General features: G+C 32.3%; 1 protein-coding gene across 1 annotated transcript in view; it reads left to right on the top strand.

Moving 5' to 3' along the window:
* The window catches only part of LOC148940000 (uncharacterized), a 22,601-nt gene extending 9,144 nt beyond the window's left edge, over positions 1-13,457 (top strand). Inside the window, exons 4-6 of the mRNA XM_089106336.1 lie at positions 739-909; positions 7,517-7,741; positions 13,321-13,457. Coding sequence (XP_088962462.1) covers positions 739-909; positions 7,517-7,585 — 240 coding nt within the window. The 3' untranslated portion in view covers positions 7,586-7,741; positions 13,321-13,457. The remainder of the gene's footprint in view (positions 1-738; positions 910-7,516; positions 7,742-13,320) is intronic.

Here is a 13,457-nt window from a genome sequence, read left to right as displayed (position 1 = left end):
TCTTATAGTAACATTTTGTTATATTACTTCCCCCTTTTTGAGCAAATAGAAATATAAAAAATTGTACATGTAAAGACATTTGGAATAAAAAGCCGATCAATTAGTCAGTTATGATCCCATTAAAAGAAGTCTAAACATGTTTTAAAGCTCTTATGAAATTTAATTTGATATGCTCAATATTTCGGATCCCTCGTTTGAATGCCTACTAATACTTAGGATTTTCAAGAAAATTTAACCTATTTTTCATAAAGTAGAAATGAAAGCAAACATACATGTAGAACCCCTTACAATTAAATTTATGTAATGTTTCTCGTCAAAATTTGCATTCAGTTTGTTTAAAACCTTTGATCTTGAATGTATACGTCTACTAAAATTTCAAAACGTCACAAAATAAAATTTTTGGAAAGTAAATTTTAACAGATTTTTTTCTCATTTGAAGCTAACTGTTTTTTTCTCATCTGAACATATGAACTGCTCCCAAAAAACCCTGATTGGCTTTCTTGTTAAATTATGAAGTGTCAGATAGGCAGGGAACACTTACTTAATTTGCGTTTGATATATTACCTCTCCCTGACGTTGAGTTGCTTAGTTGAGTTGCTCACGGAGATTACCTGGACTCCAGCATGCCATGCGGTTTGGAAAAATTTGCTCTTAAGTAGATTTCACTCTTTGTTCATTTATGTAGATTTTTTTTCTTCTAGCTTAATATTTCTAGCCAAAATATTCTTTTTTTTTTAGCCTCAAGCAGAAGCCTTTTTCTTTCCCTTGAACCGAAACTCAGTTATCAAACTTAGTCGTGACTTAAATGAAAGCCGCCATTCGACAAGTAGCAGTAAAAGTACAAGAAGTAGAAGAACTGTTGGTTCAAAGTCAGCACAAAAGGACGAAAAGCGAGTTCCAACACTGCAGGTAAACTGCTGATCCAAGACTACGCTTAACAGCACTTGATCTATTTAATTGCAATGGCAGACAGTCATTTATTGAAGCTTGCCCAATAATGGTCATCTGTTATGCAGCCAAATTGACCCTATTTCAGTTAGCGCAACCATATATCTTAAATCCAATTAATCCTCTCTTTCTTCGCCATCAACACTGCATACTAAAATTCTATAATTAATTAATGTGATCAAAGACAAATTTGACGCCTCAATCCTGACCAGTTGATTCTTCCTTAAAGAAAATTAATTCTCCTCTCATTGTTTACTGTTTAGTATAAAACGTAAATTTAATAACTTGGAGCCAAATGAAGGGACTTATCCAAACTGATCTGCTAGTATGGCTGACTTCCGATGAAAAAAGATTGCGTATTGTTTTAGTGAGGAACAGAAAAATGAACATGTTTACACCATCCTAATCTTAAAACGTCAATATCCCTTCCCCTTTCCCCTAAGGGACATTTTTGGAAATTTCATCACGATTTTCTAGCCTTATGAAACCTATTGACTGTGTTATAACGAAAAATACTCGTTTGACTTAAGCTTCTAGTATTCGCTGCCGCGGATGAACGGTGACACATTGCGAAAGATCGTCCTTTTCGACCAACCCTCTAGGGCCAAACGAAATCAAGGTCGTTCGAGTATGGGGTGGGAGGAGGTTGTAAGGAAGTATTTAAGGGATATTGGAACCTCCTGGGAAGTTTGTATAGATTGGGATGGAGGAGGAGTGTACGTAGGGGTGTTGGCCTAAGGCGGCTTCGTGCCGCAGTGAGTTGTCAGTAGTATTACTCAGTAGATTCTTTTCTGGGTTGAAAATTGGTGATTGACTGAGAATGACAGACATATCAATTATACGGGTAAATTGACAGGATTTCAATTGAGTTCTGGTCGAAACACATGTTATTTACTGACAATATAAAGTCCCGTTGAATAGTACTTAATGGATTTGACTTCAGTCAAATCCATTAAGTAATTCCATTGCAGTAAACAGTCAATTCCATTGCAGTAAACAGTCACCATTGCAGTAAGTAATTCCATTGCAGTAAACAGTCAATTCCATTGCAGTAAACAGTCACCATTGCAGTAAGTAATTCCATTGCAGTAAACAGTCAATTCCATTGCAGTAAACAGTCAATTCCATTGCAGTAAACAGTCAATTCCATTGCAGTAAACAGTCACCATTGCAGAAATTAATTCCATTGCAGTAAACAGTCAATTCCATTGCAGTAAACAGTCAATTCCATTGCAGTAAACAGTAACCATTGCAGTAAGTAATTCCATTGCAGTAAACAGTCAATCCCATTGCAGTAATTTATGGAAATTGTCTCATACTAAACACTGTCACACTAAAGTCGTGCATTCATGTAGCTGTTTGTTGAAAGCAGGAAAATAAATTTTTAGATTTTTGAAAAGTTTTCAGTGTGGAGTTTTGTCAATAACTTATATTTCTTCTTTGACTCCTGAACATTCAATTCACTGCAATTATACATTTGACTTTTCGAAATGTTTCTTTTTTATTCATTGAAAGTTTTAATTTTGTTTTTGGAGTGATTTCGAATGCAACCTTTTATATACTTTTTTTTATCCACGAAGTGTGAAAAGATATAGACATCTTTAAAAACCTGTTTTAAGGACTTGAAACGATTGTAATTGTCCTTGTAGACCAACCATCTAGAGCCAAACGAAAAACAAGTCGTCCCCGAATTGGGTGGGAGGAGGTAAATAATTTCTTAGACCACACTGCTTTTCTATTAAGAAAAATTAAGCAAGAAAAACTGTTTTTAATTTTTATAAAGCAGTGAATACAATAAAATAAACACTTAATTAAACAAAAATGCTCCAAATATTTCGGCCCCACGTCCGGGAGCCTTTCTCAACGGAAAAAAAAGAAAAGAAAAAAATGAAACAAAAAATGTTCTTTTTAAAAATCTTAACTTACATCAAAATAAAAACATACTAAACACATAAAGAGAAAGAAAAATATAAATAAATAGGAAACAAAACTCACATAATAAATACACACTTCCATTCACTGGCGTATAAACAAAATCGAATGTCTATGTCGATTCAAACACGCCTCCTAACAGTATATAAATGCAAATCTATCAAAAAATGGAGAATGTATTTATACTTAAACCAAAACAATAAAGGTCAGCTAACCCCCGGCCCATAACTCCTAATTAAATATCACAAGTTCATCAACCAATGTTTGAATTATAAATTAAACGCATTCGTTTGCATGCAAGTTTAGCTGCAGTTCGTTTACTTTTCCCAGTATTTAACCCATTATGGTCTCTGTTTGCAAGGTCATCTTTTATTTCATAACTATTACTAAAATCAGTACTGGTTGAAAATCTTACCTGCTTTTTAATTAAACTATTGTAAATTGAATTGATCCTAAATTCCCCTTCATCTCTATTGATACTATTACCCCCATATATTATCTTTTATATTTCTATAATTTCTCTGAAGCTTTGTAAAAGTCCTTTGTTTGATCAAATAAAATACTGTGATGAGGAAAATTATATACATGTTCTGCGACAGCTGACTCAAACGTTTCCGATGTTTTATTTTGTTTTAGAGAGCAATCTATGGCATTCTTGTGTTGCTGTTACCTATTTTCTAAAATCTGTTGTGTTCTTCCCACATAAAATGTACCATAAGAGCATGGAATTTTGTATACTCCCTTTTGCAAATTTCTAGGTACCTTGTCTTTCCGTTTATTTAACAAAGAGCTTATAGTTTGTCCTGATTTAAATGCTGTATTTATATTATGTTTTTTTTTAATTCTCTTCTTAATTTTTGGGACAATATTGGGATAAAAGGCAAAGTTATATAATTTGTTTCTTGATTTGACCCATCAACTTTATATTTCTGGTTCCATCAACTTTTTTTTCCTTTATTCAATTATTTGAGAAATCATATTTTTATTTTCCGGATAGCCAATACCTACTAGAATATTCTTAATAAAAATTAGTTCATTGCTTATGTATTCTGGTGATGCTAATTTTAATACCCTATCAACTAAAGAAATAACCACACCCCTTTTTACCTGGATCGGATGATTTGATGCGAAAGACAAGTAACGGTTGTTATTAGTCGGTTTACGGTAAATTGAAAACGCTAGTTGGTTATTATTTCTATGTATCAAAATATCTAGAAACGTTAACTTATTCTCTGTTTTTTTTTTCAATTGTAAAAATTAGTTCTCCTTCCAGATTATTTAAATGTTCCAAAAAGCCTTCAATTTGTGATTCCCCATAATTCCAAATAACTAAAATATCATCCATATATCAGCCCCAAAATTTAGGTTTTAAAAAATATTTTTCTATAGCTAAATTTTCTACATACTTTACATAAATTTCTGCTAACAACGGACTTAAAGGCCCTCCCATAGCCAATCCCCTAATTTGATGGTAAAAATTATCTCTAAACGTGAAGTAATTAGTATACCTGCTAGTTATTTTAACTAAATTTAATATAGTTTCCAGTTCGATTCCCGAAGATAATTCTTCTATCTCATTTTTATGTTCCTCAAGTTTTTTGGATAAAATACTAAACGATTTATCAAAAGGAATTTACGTATACATTGATTTTATATCAAAACTAAACAATCTAGATTCTTCTGATGTTTCTACACGTATAAGTTTATCTTTTAAGAATTCCGAGTTTTTATATATGAATCCTGGAGATATAATAAAGGTTTAAGTGTCATTGCTACCCACTTCTCGATTTTTACCGTTGGTGAATTGGTTGTTGAAACCCAAGGTCTTCAAGGGACACCTGTTTTATGTATTTTTGGCAAACCATATATTCTTGGGCTAACTGATCCCCTCGGAAAGAACTTGTAATACATTTTTTTTTCTTTGTGTGTTTAGTATGTTTTTATTTTGATGTAAGTTAAGGTTTATAAAAAGAACATTTTTTGTTTCAGTTTTTTCTTTTCTTTCTTTTTCCGTTGAGAAAGGCTCACGGACGTGGGGCCGAAATATTCGGAGTATTTTTGTTAATTAAGTGTTTATTTTATTGTATTCACTGCTTTATAAAAATTAAAACCCGTTTTTCTTGCTTAATTTTTCGTAGGTGGGAGGAGGTCGTAAGGAAAGGTTTAAGGGAAACTGGAACGTCTTGGGAAGGTCTAATGAAAGAGGGGGGCTTTAGAAAGATTAGGAAAAGTCTTAGAATGAGTGAAAAAATATATTTGGATTATTCTTTTAGGGATGCGGATTAACCTAAAAAAACATGGGATCTAATTAAGCAAAAGATTGGTAACAATTGTAATAATTTTCCCCAGAATTATTAATAGATAAAAATGGTCTTGAGTTAAAAGGACGTGAAGCTATTACGGAGTCTTTCAGTACTCATTTTGCTATTAATGGTTCTGATGTTACTCGTGGTCTTGGCTCGACTTCAGCTCATTGATATAAAGAGTATTTTCCTCAATCAGAGGATACAAGTGTGTTTCTGGCCCCAGTTAGTTTTGATGAATTTAAAAAAAAATTAATAACTTTAAAGCGAGGTAATTCACTAAGTTTGGACGGACTTTCAACTAATCTTTTGAAACACCTTGCATTTGTAATTCATATACCTCTTGTTTATATTTTAAATTTTGTGTTTATCTTCTGGGGTATTTCCTACTAAATGGAAAATGCCTAAGTTATCCCACTGTATAACAATGGTGAAAAAACTAATGTTAGTAATTACCGACCTATTGCAATACTTTCTCTTTTGTCAAAGATTTTATAAAAGTTATTACAAAAAAGAATTTTAAATTATTTGGATAAAAAAATCTTTTAACCGAAAGCCAGCTTGGTTTTAGATCGGGTCGTTCAACTGAACAAGAAGTTGCAGCCCTTTTGCTTCAAAGATTAATAATTCATTGAATAACGATAATTATGTATAATGTCTTTTTTACGACATAAAAAGCATTTGATACTCTAAATCATTCTATTTTGTTTGAAAAACTGAATAATTCTGGAATTCGTGGAAGAGCATTGGATTTAATAAAGTCATATCCACGAAATCTCGGATTCCAAGTAGAAGTCCAAGGCCGTCTGTCTCAGTCTAACTCCCAGGATGATATTGGAGTGCCCCAGGGGTCTATACTTGGACTGTTACTATTTTTAATATATATAAATGATCTCCCTAATTGTCTATCCTATAAGGATAGCCTAGCAGTTATGTTTGCAGATGATACATTGGTATCTGTTGACTCTAAAACCACTTTTTTATTGATTGAGATTTTGGAGGCTGAAATGAATTCAGTTATCCAGTGGTTTTCTTGTAATTGTTTAGTCCCGAATTTATCTAAGACGGAATTTATGGTTTTTGGTAGTTGCTAAGGTTGGGATTGACGTAATAATTTTCTTTGGAAGTAGAATTAGACGGATTAAGACATATAGATGTTTAGGGATTATTTTTGCTAAGCTTTGTCTTTCTGTAGTCATTCTGACCATCTCCGTATAAAATTAGCTCAAAATTTCGGATGTTTACATCAATTAAAGTATGTTTTACCCTTTTCAATTATTAATTAAAAGAAATTTTTCCACGAAATAAGTTTTTCAAAGAAAAGTAAAGGACTCCATTAAGCCAAAAATGAGCAGAAATAAACTTAAATAATCTACCAAGCGTGAAACTATCACAAATCAGCATCGATAAATAAATGAAACCCAAAAAGGAACAGAAGTTACAATAAATAATCGATTCAAACTCAAAACGAGCAGAAATTATCATGAGTAGGGCTCAAAACCCCCATTCCTGCCCAAGGCCAGAACATAATTTGCACTTTACTGAAAAAAATAACTGTTTTTACTTTTATAACTTTAATAAATCAAATAATATTAACATTTTGATTAATAAATATCAGTATATGTATATTAAACTGACAATGCACATTAATTTGTATTTTTTTTTTGCCCATTATGGGCAAACACGTAAATTTAATCACTTTTAAAGACAAATTTAGTAGAATATATTATTAACCTTTGATGACGGGGTGATTTCACTTGATAATTTTCTTAGTATTATTTTTGGAATTTGCCTTGCTGGGGTAGCCTCCTTTGTTCTTCTCCTTTATATTTTATGAAATTTTCTTTATTTATCTTTTTTATCTTTATTTTTGGTATATTTGAAATTAAGGTAATAATAGATAGCCTTCTTTTCGAGCTTAGCTCCGTTTTGGCTTTTTAATTATTTGTGTTTGTTTATTTTGTGTGGAAAGAAAAATCCAGAATTCTTGGGATGGAGGAGGGGCGTGCGTAGCTGTGTTTGCCTCTGGCACCTTGGTGCTGCATTGAGTCTTAAATGATAATAGTAGTAGCTGTAACTATAATTGGAAAGGCGATGTGGTTTGAGAAATTATTTTTGTACAACTGATTCCAATTCCTGATGCTAACAAAGTTTGGGCCTTAATATAAGGTAAAGAGGGATAAATTTAAGCTGTTTGTGCACTCAAAATAAGCAGCAGATTATAATAATAAAGTTATCGAATGTCTTAGAACCTTACACTAAGGGCTAATGATGGTAATCGACTGTTGTACCCCAAGTTGGATTTTTGCGAAAAATTGGCACTTCTTTTTTAGGAATCCCTCAAAAAACGTCGGCCAGACTTCATAAATCGTTCTGAATATCGTCAGAAAATACTAAATTAGGCTCAAGAAATAGAATTGTTAAATCTTCTGAACGTCGGGATAGACTTGTATCTCTTGCTTCTAATTTAGGTAGCCATGAAACGGATAAGCCTCCATTTTCTAAAGCTAACATATTAGCCGTACCAAAAACGAAAGTGCCATTTACTTCTCCTATTGGTAAGGAACCTAGAATTTTTGAAACCTCAAATCTCCCTCTCTTTTTTGTCTCTCTTTCCGCCTCTCTCTCTCTCTATCCTTTCATTTCTTCAAAAATGAATTGTAATTGCAAAATCTAGAGAGAAAGCCCATCAAATCCTCATGTAAAATCCTTTTCTAATCAGCTCTAGCCATAGTTGTAGTTTTGTTTGTACTGAGAAAATCATAATATTACGTCTGTAATCCCAAACTTTGGATGAACTGGAGGAGGAAATGACCTTAGAAAATAAGCTGATTCTAGCAAAATAAATCTTCTAAAATATGAATCCTAGAAAAATAAATCCTAAATAAGTCGTTACAGTAGAAATCAAAAGGAGAATGTAGAAGAAAAAAATATACAAAGGAAAGAATCAAACAAGTGTAAACTTTTTGTATGGAAACTTTTTTTTTGCTCTTTGTTTGCTAGTTCACCCAATGGGGCTTATAAACTAATTACCATTCACAGGCCAGAATACTCACGTCCGTAAAGGTACAGAAAAGCGGTTTATTCTTATAAAGCCAATATAGAAGAACCAGAGCCAAACACTTCTCTGAACAGCTTCAATATATAATCAAGACTTTTTTCAATTTAAGTCTGTCTTTTATATATATGTCTTTTTATATATATGTCTTTTATATATATATATATATATATATATATATATATATATATATATATATATATATATATATATATATATATATATATATATATGTATATATATATATTATTCCATAATAAAGGAATATGTATGCAAAAAGATCAGTGCACCAAAGTACAAACAGGGTAATAAAATATGTGTGGGATTCAAGTTCACACATAACTAAAGTGAAACGAATATGATAACAAATGTGAATTCAAAGAAAGAAGGGAATATTTAATTCTATGTTATGCTCATTCCCTAGAAACTGTTTAGAAAGGAACCAAAGTGAAGAATCATGTTCACAATGACTCAGGAAAACGGAATAACGAAGAAGAATGTTTTAATGATGGAATGGTATTTTTTCATTTTGCAGTAAAACTCTCTACTTAACATCGGCAAAACAGAAACAGTGGACCTTTCATACGGTAATCTTAAGGAGGGGGGGGGTCATTTAATGTAAAAGCACTTGATTTTTTTTTTATTATTAACAAATGGGTTACAAAAAAACACAACATAGAAATTTCCATATAATACTAAAAAAACAAAACTGCATATAATACTAACAATATCAAAATAGGTCCCGACGCATACTAGCGTGTTTGGGACGACCCGAAAAAAAGAACACTTCAACTACTAATACACTAATACACTTCCTAAACATTCTCTGATTCCTCCTCCACTCCACTCCCCCCATCCCTACTAAACAGTGAATCAACATTATAGAGATAATTAATCTTTTTACAGAGAACTTAAAGGAATCCCACACTCATACTCTATGATTCATTATGCTTCCTTTCATATACCGACAATCACCTCAATCAACACACAAGAAAATTTTTCTTTTAACATTCTCGAGCATATATTCACTTCCAGATCAATCACCTAATCCATGTCTACAATACTGGCTAAAACAAATACATCGCAAAAAAGCCCGAAATTCCTAAAGGGCCTTCTTACCTTTTACTTCCGCCGGCCTGTTCCAGACTTCATTACCATTATACCTAATAGAAAATTTAGATCTGGTAGTAACTGGAACCGGCGTTTTCACTAACTCAACATTTCTAGTTTCATAACTGTTCCCTTTCATTGTAAAGCTCCGAAAAACCTGCAGGTAACAAATTAGAAAAAAATATTTACATAAAAAAATTTACATAAAATTTAACCAAACCAAAAAATGGTGGAATTTTTCATTGGTGATACCTCGATCTTGCCGAACTCTAGGACAAGTCATTGGTCAAAACTCTTACAGCTTTATTTTGTAACAAACGGAGCGGATACAAATGGCTAAACCTAACTACCCTTTTCCGCACTGATTCTAGGTCGTGCATTATGTGAGCAGTATGTAGTAGGGAAGGGCTGGCAGAACTAATAGGAGATTTTTTTCAGCTATCTCAATAGGTGTTATTACTCATTTCGGATTTATGTACAATGTTTTTTGTTTCCCAGGGGCGTTGACTTTATACTGCTTCTTTATTAAGTCAAACCCTCAATCCTTTTCTATGCGTCTCTGTCTAGAAAATTTGCGAGAATCTACAAGCGATTTGATATTGGTCTGGTGTCAATTACAGATTATTTTGTTTACAAAAACGCCAGTAGAGCAGAAAATACAGAACTAATAAAATAAAAGAAATTTAAAAAAAAGGAAAAAAAAGGCCGGTAGAGTACTTTTATACTATATTCTCACAATATAAAAGTCTGTAGTAATGATCTGATTTATGCTCAGGGATTTCTGAATCATATTAACCCTTGTAATATTGGCACTGTTAAAAACTTTTTTTCAGAACAGAACAAGTGGGTAAAATGATCATGTTTTTCGTAAAGAGAATAGGAGATTCTAGAATAATATTTATTTAAGCTTAGATATTCTCCTTTAAAGTATTTTAGTTGTGCTTTTTGAAAATAGCAATAAAGCCTGCATATAGGACAAGGAGGTGGGATCCTCTGAAACGTCTCAGGAAAAGTTTTCCACACTCTTTTAAGTATGTATGTTTACTGCCACTAGTGTAATTATAAAAAAAATGGAAAGAATAATATCATGTGTTTAAAAATGATACTTAGGTAATTGGTCGATTATCATAAACCTAAGAAGTAGTTTGACTAAAAAGTATGGGAACGAAAATTACAAGTTTGAGCCTTGGGTAATGCTTCTATATACAAAAATTCTAGCTACGAAAGGTTTTTAAACGCGATAAAAAGAAAACAAATTCGAATAACAAAGCACAACAATTAATTCAGGCGAGAAAAACTATTCAAATCCGTCTTATTTGAGTAACCTAAACTAGTTGACCAATGGCATATCCAGGATATTTGTTCGGGAGCAGGGGTGCAAAAAAAATTTATAAACGTATCAAAGTTTTTTTATATGTACTTTTGGTACCGTTTTAGGGGCCGGACACGTCCTCCATGGATACAGCTTTGTATTAGGCTAGGTTCCATAATATACTGATTTATGTTAAGCATTTTTAATTTAATAGAATTTGTCAAACTAGAACATGCTCACAAAATCCAGGAAAGTCTGCCGCACATGTTTGTGGCATTATGTACGATAATTATCTCAGGAGCAAGAAACCTCTGTTTTGTTTTTACAGTAAGGACTAAAGCTTCCAGGTTTTGTGAATGTCGGGCTTTTGAACAGAAATGAAATAAAAAAAAGAATTTTGCTGAAAAAGTAGAGTAACGTTAAAACTAAAGTAAATTCTCCTATTTATGAGCCATTATTCCCTCCATTTAAACACCCGGTTTTTATTCTGTAGTGTAACTTGTATTTATTCTAAGGTTAGGGAATATTAGCTGTAAATGGTCACTTCGGATTAGAGACGTTACCGATTATCAGCTCCTTTCACACATAAGACAATTTATGTTAGTTTTTCATATTTAATGTCGCTCTTTACTTTCGCTTTAAACATTGTTTTCAAATTATAATGGCGATAAACTTACAAATTATTTTAAAAACAATACACTTTAAAGTGTTTCCTCCGATTTCCTCGAAATAATCTAATTTATTTGTGCGATCAGTATCTTACGGTCGCATACTAACAGGCCAAATTAGTTGAATGTTTATTACGCTAAATCACCAAGTCGCCACCTATTTTGAATATTTCTATTGATTCCAACGAATCAAGGCCGTACCCTGGATTTTTTTCCGGAGGGGGTTTTACTCAAAACCAATTTTTAGGGGGGGGGCGGTACATAAAAAACCTCAAAAAGCGCATACAAAATTTGTTTATATCCATTTTTGTTACGTTTTTACGAGTCAGACAAACATTTTTTTTGGGGGGGAGGGGGTTCAAACTCCCCTAACACCCCCCCCCCTCCCCTCTGGGTACGGCCTTGCAACGAATGGGATTTTTAACGTCAATTTAATAGAGCTTTTACCTTGCTTAATCTTTATATGTTTGGTCTGTAATGTCTGTTAGTTTTGTTTTTCTATCGATGATTTTACTACTACCTTAGAAATAAAACAACTTTTGAATTACATGACTAAAATTTGAAAAATCTCTAAATTACAAACTTCAGACATCTTTAAAACAGAAAAAATTCCAGCGTTTTCATGTCCTAGGCAACAGATTGAAGAAACACTTCAATACATATAAAATGTAGTTTTACAAATCTCCGAATGTTAATGAAACCTGTATTCTAGCCTTATAGTACAGACGGGGCAAGTCATTTTGACTTGACCTCCATCTCCTCCACTTTTTATTTGACTTGACCACCGCCCTTCCTTCATAATAGCTATTTTGCACTTATTCATCGCTTTAAATAAGTTTGTGAAACATCATGTGCATCAGTTTAGTCAAATGAAGCTTCAAAATAAGTGAATTTTTTTTTCAACAAGTGAAAGAAACATTTTTCCGCCATTTTTCAGCCCACAACATCCTTATCTAAGTTTAGTCTAAATGAAGGGAGATGAGAGATTAGTTACTACCCCCGATTAATTGGCTAGCACAGAATTTTCTTTAGATAGTAACTTTATCCTCTTCTGGGCAAAATCGCAGTTTGATGCCACAAAATAGCATAAAATACCAATTATCCATGGCACTGTCTTTTTCGCCACTTAAAAAGAAGGAATGGAAATTTTAATCCCCGTTCGACTGAGCCCTGTCCCAATGTTCTTGGGCCATTGTTTCGGTACGTTCATCCCTGGGAAAAAAGTAATGAAACATGCATCTATTATCTTTCCTCTGGGAAAAATACAAAGCTCCATATTTTTTTATATATAATCTTGAAACCTATAAAATATGTTTCTCTAATATGCTGAATTTGATGGTGTGATCCTCATCAGATCGCTTGCCTTCTTAAGGGCGTGTCCTCCTTTTTTAAAAAGAAGATAAATTTATTCAGGCTTGTAGTTTTTGATGGATAAGTTTCAACAATGAATTTTATATAGATTTAAATAACTAAAAAAAAAACAATTCGTTAGCTGCAAAAATTGGTATATGATTTCCTTATTTTAAAATTTCAACTGCTAGTAGCCCAAGCTGCATCTTACAGTTTTTTCGTATAAATGGTTTTAATTCGCCATAAAATAGTAAGAAGAAAAATAAAAATTCTTTTAGAGGCACTAACAATTTTTTTATTCGGTTATCGAAGCAAAAGCAGGGAAAAGCATTATATTATTATTAAAATACTAATGATTAGTAAACTATAAATAAAAGTATCATTGTCAAATTATAAAAATAATAGATTATTACACTGTAAATAACTAAATTAATATATTTTAGATCAGTTTATAAATGAAATAAACTATACTAAAATCTATAGTAAATTATTACGCTACTAAATTCTATATTGCCAAATTATAAAAAAAAATTACTAAATTAAAGTTATAAATCGATAATAAAAACCTAAATAAATAAAATTGTTACTAAATTATAATTTCTAAAATAAAAGGAGGCATTTAATAATGTCATTGTTTAGGTTCTCAGCGAATGTTCACGCATAAAGAAATGAGGGAACAAACTGAAAAGATGTTCTGCCGTTTACCAGAAGCCCAAAAGCGAGCTCTTGAAAAGGCCAGAGAAGACGCCACAAGGGCTAACAGACTTATGGTGCAA

The sequence above is a fragment of the Artemia sp. Qi Xiang Cuo genome, chromosome 20, assembly GCF_049724085.1.
Source record: "Artemia sp. Qi Xiang Cuo chromosome 20, ASM4972408v1, whole genome shotgun sequence".
Lineage (NCBI taxonomy): Eukaryota > Metazoa > Arthropoda > Branchiopoda > Anostraca > Artemiidae > Artemia > Artemia sp. Qi Xiang Cuo.
This window is presented reverse-complemented; position numbering and strand designations above follow the sequence as displayed.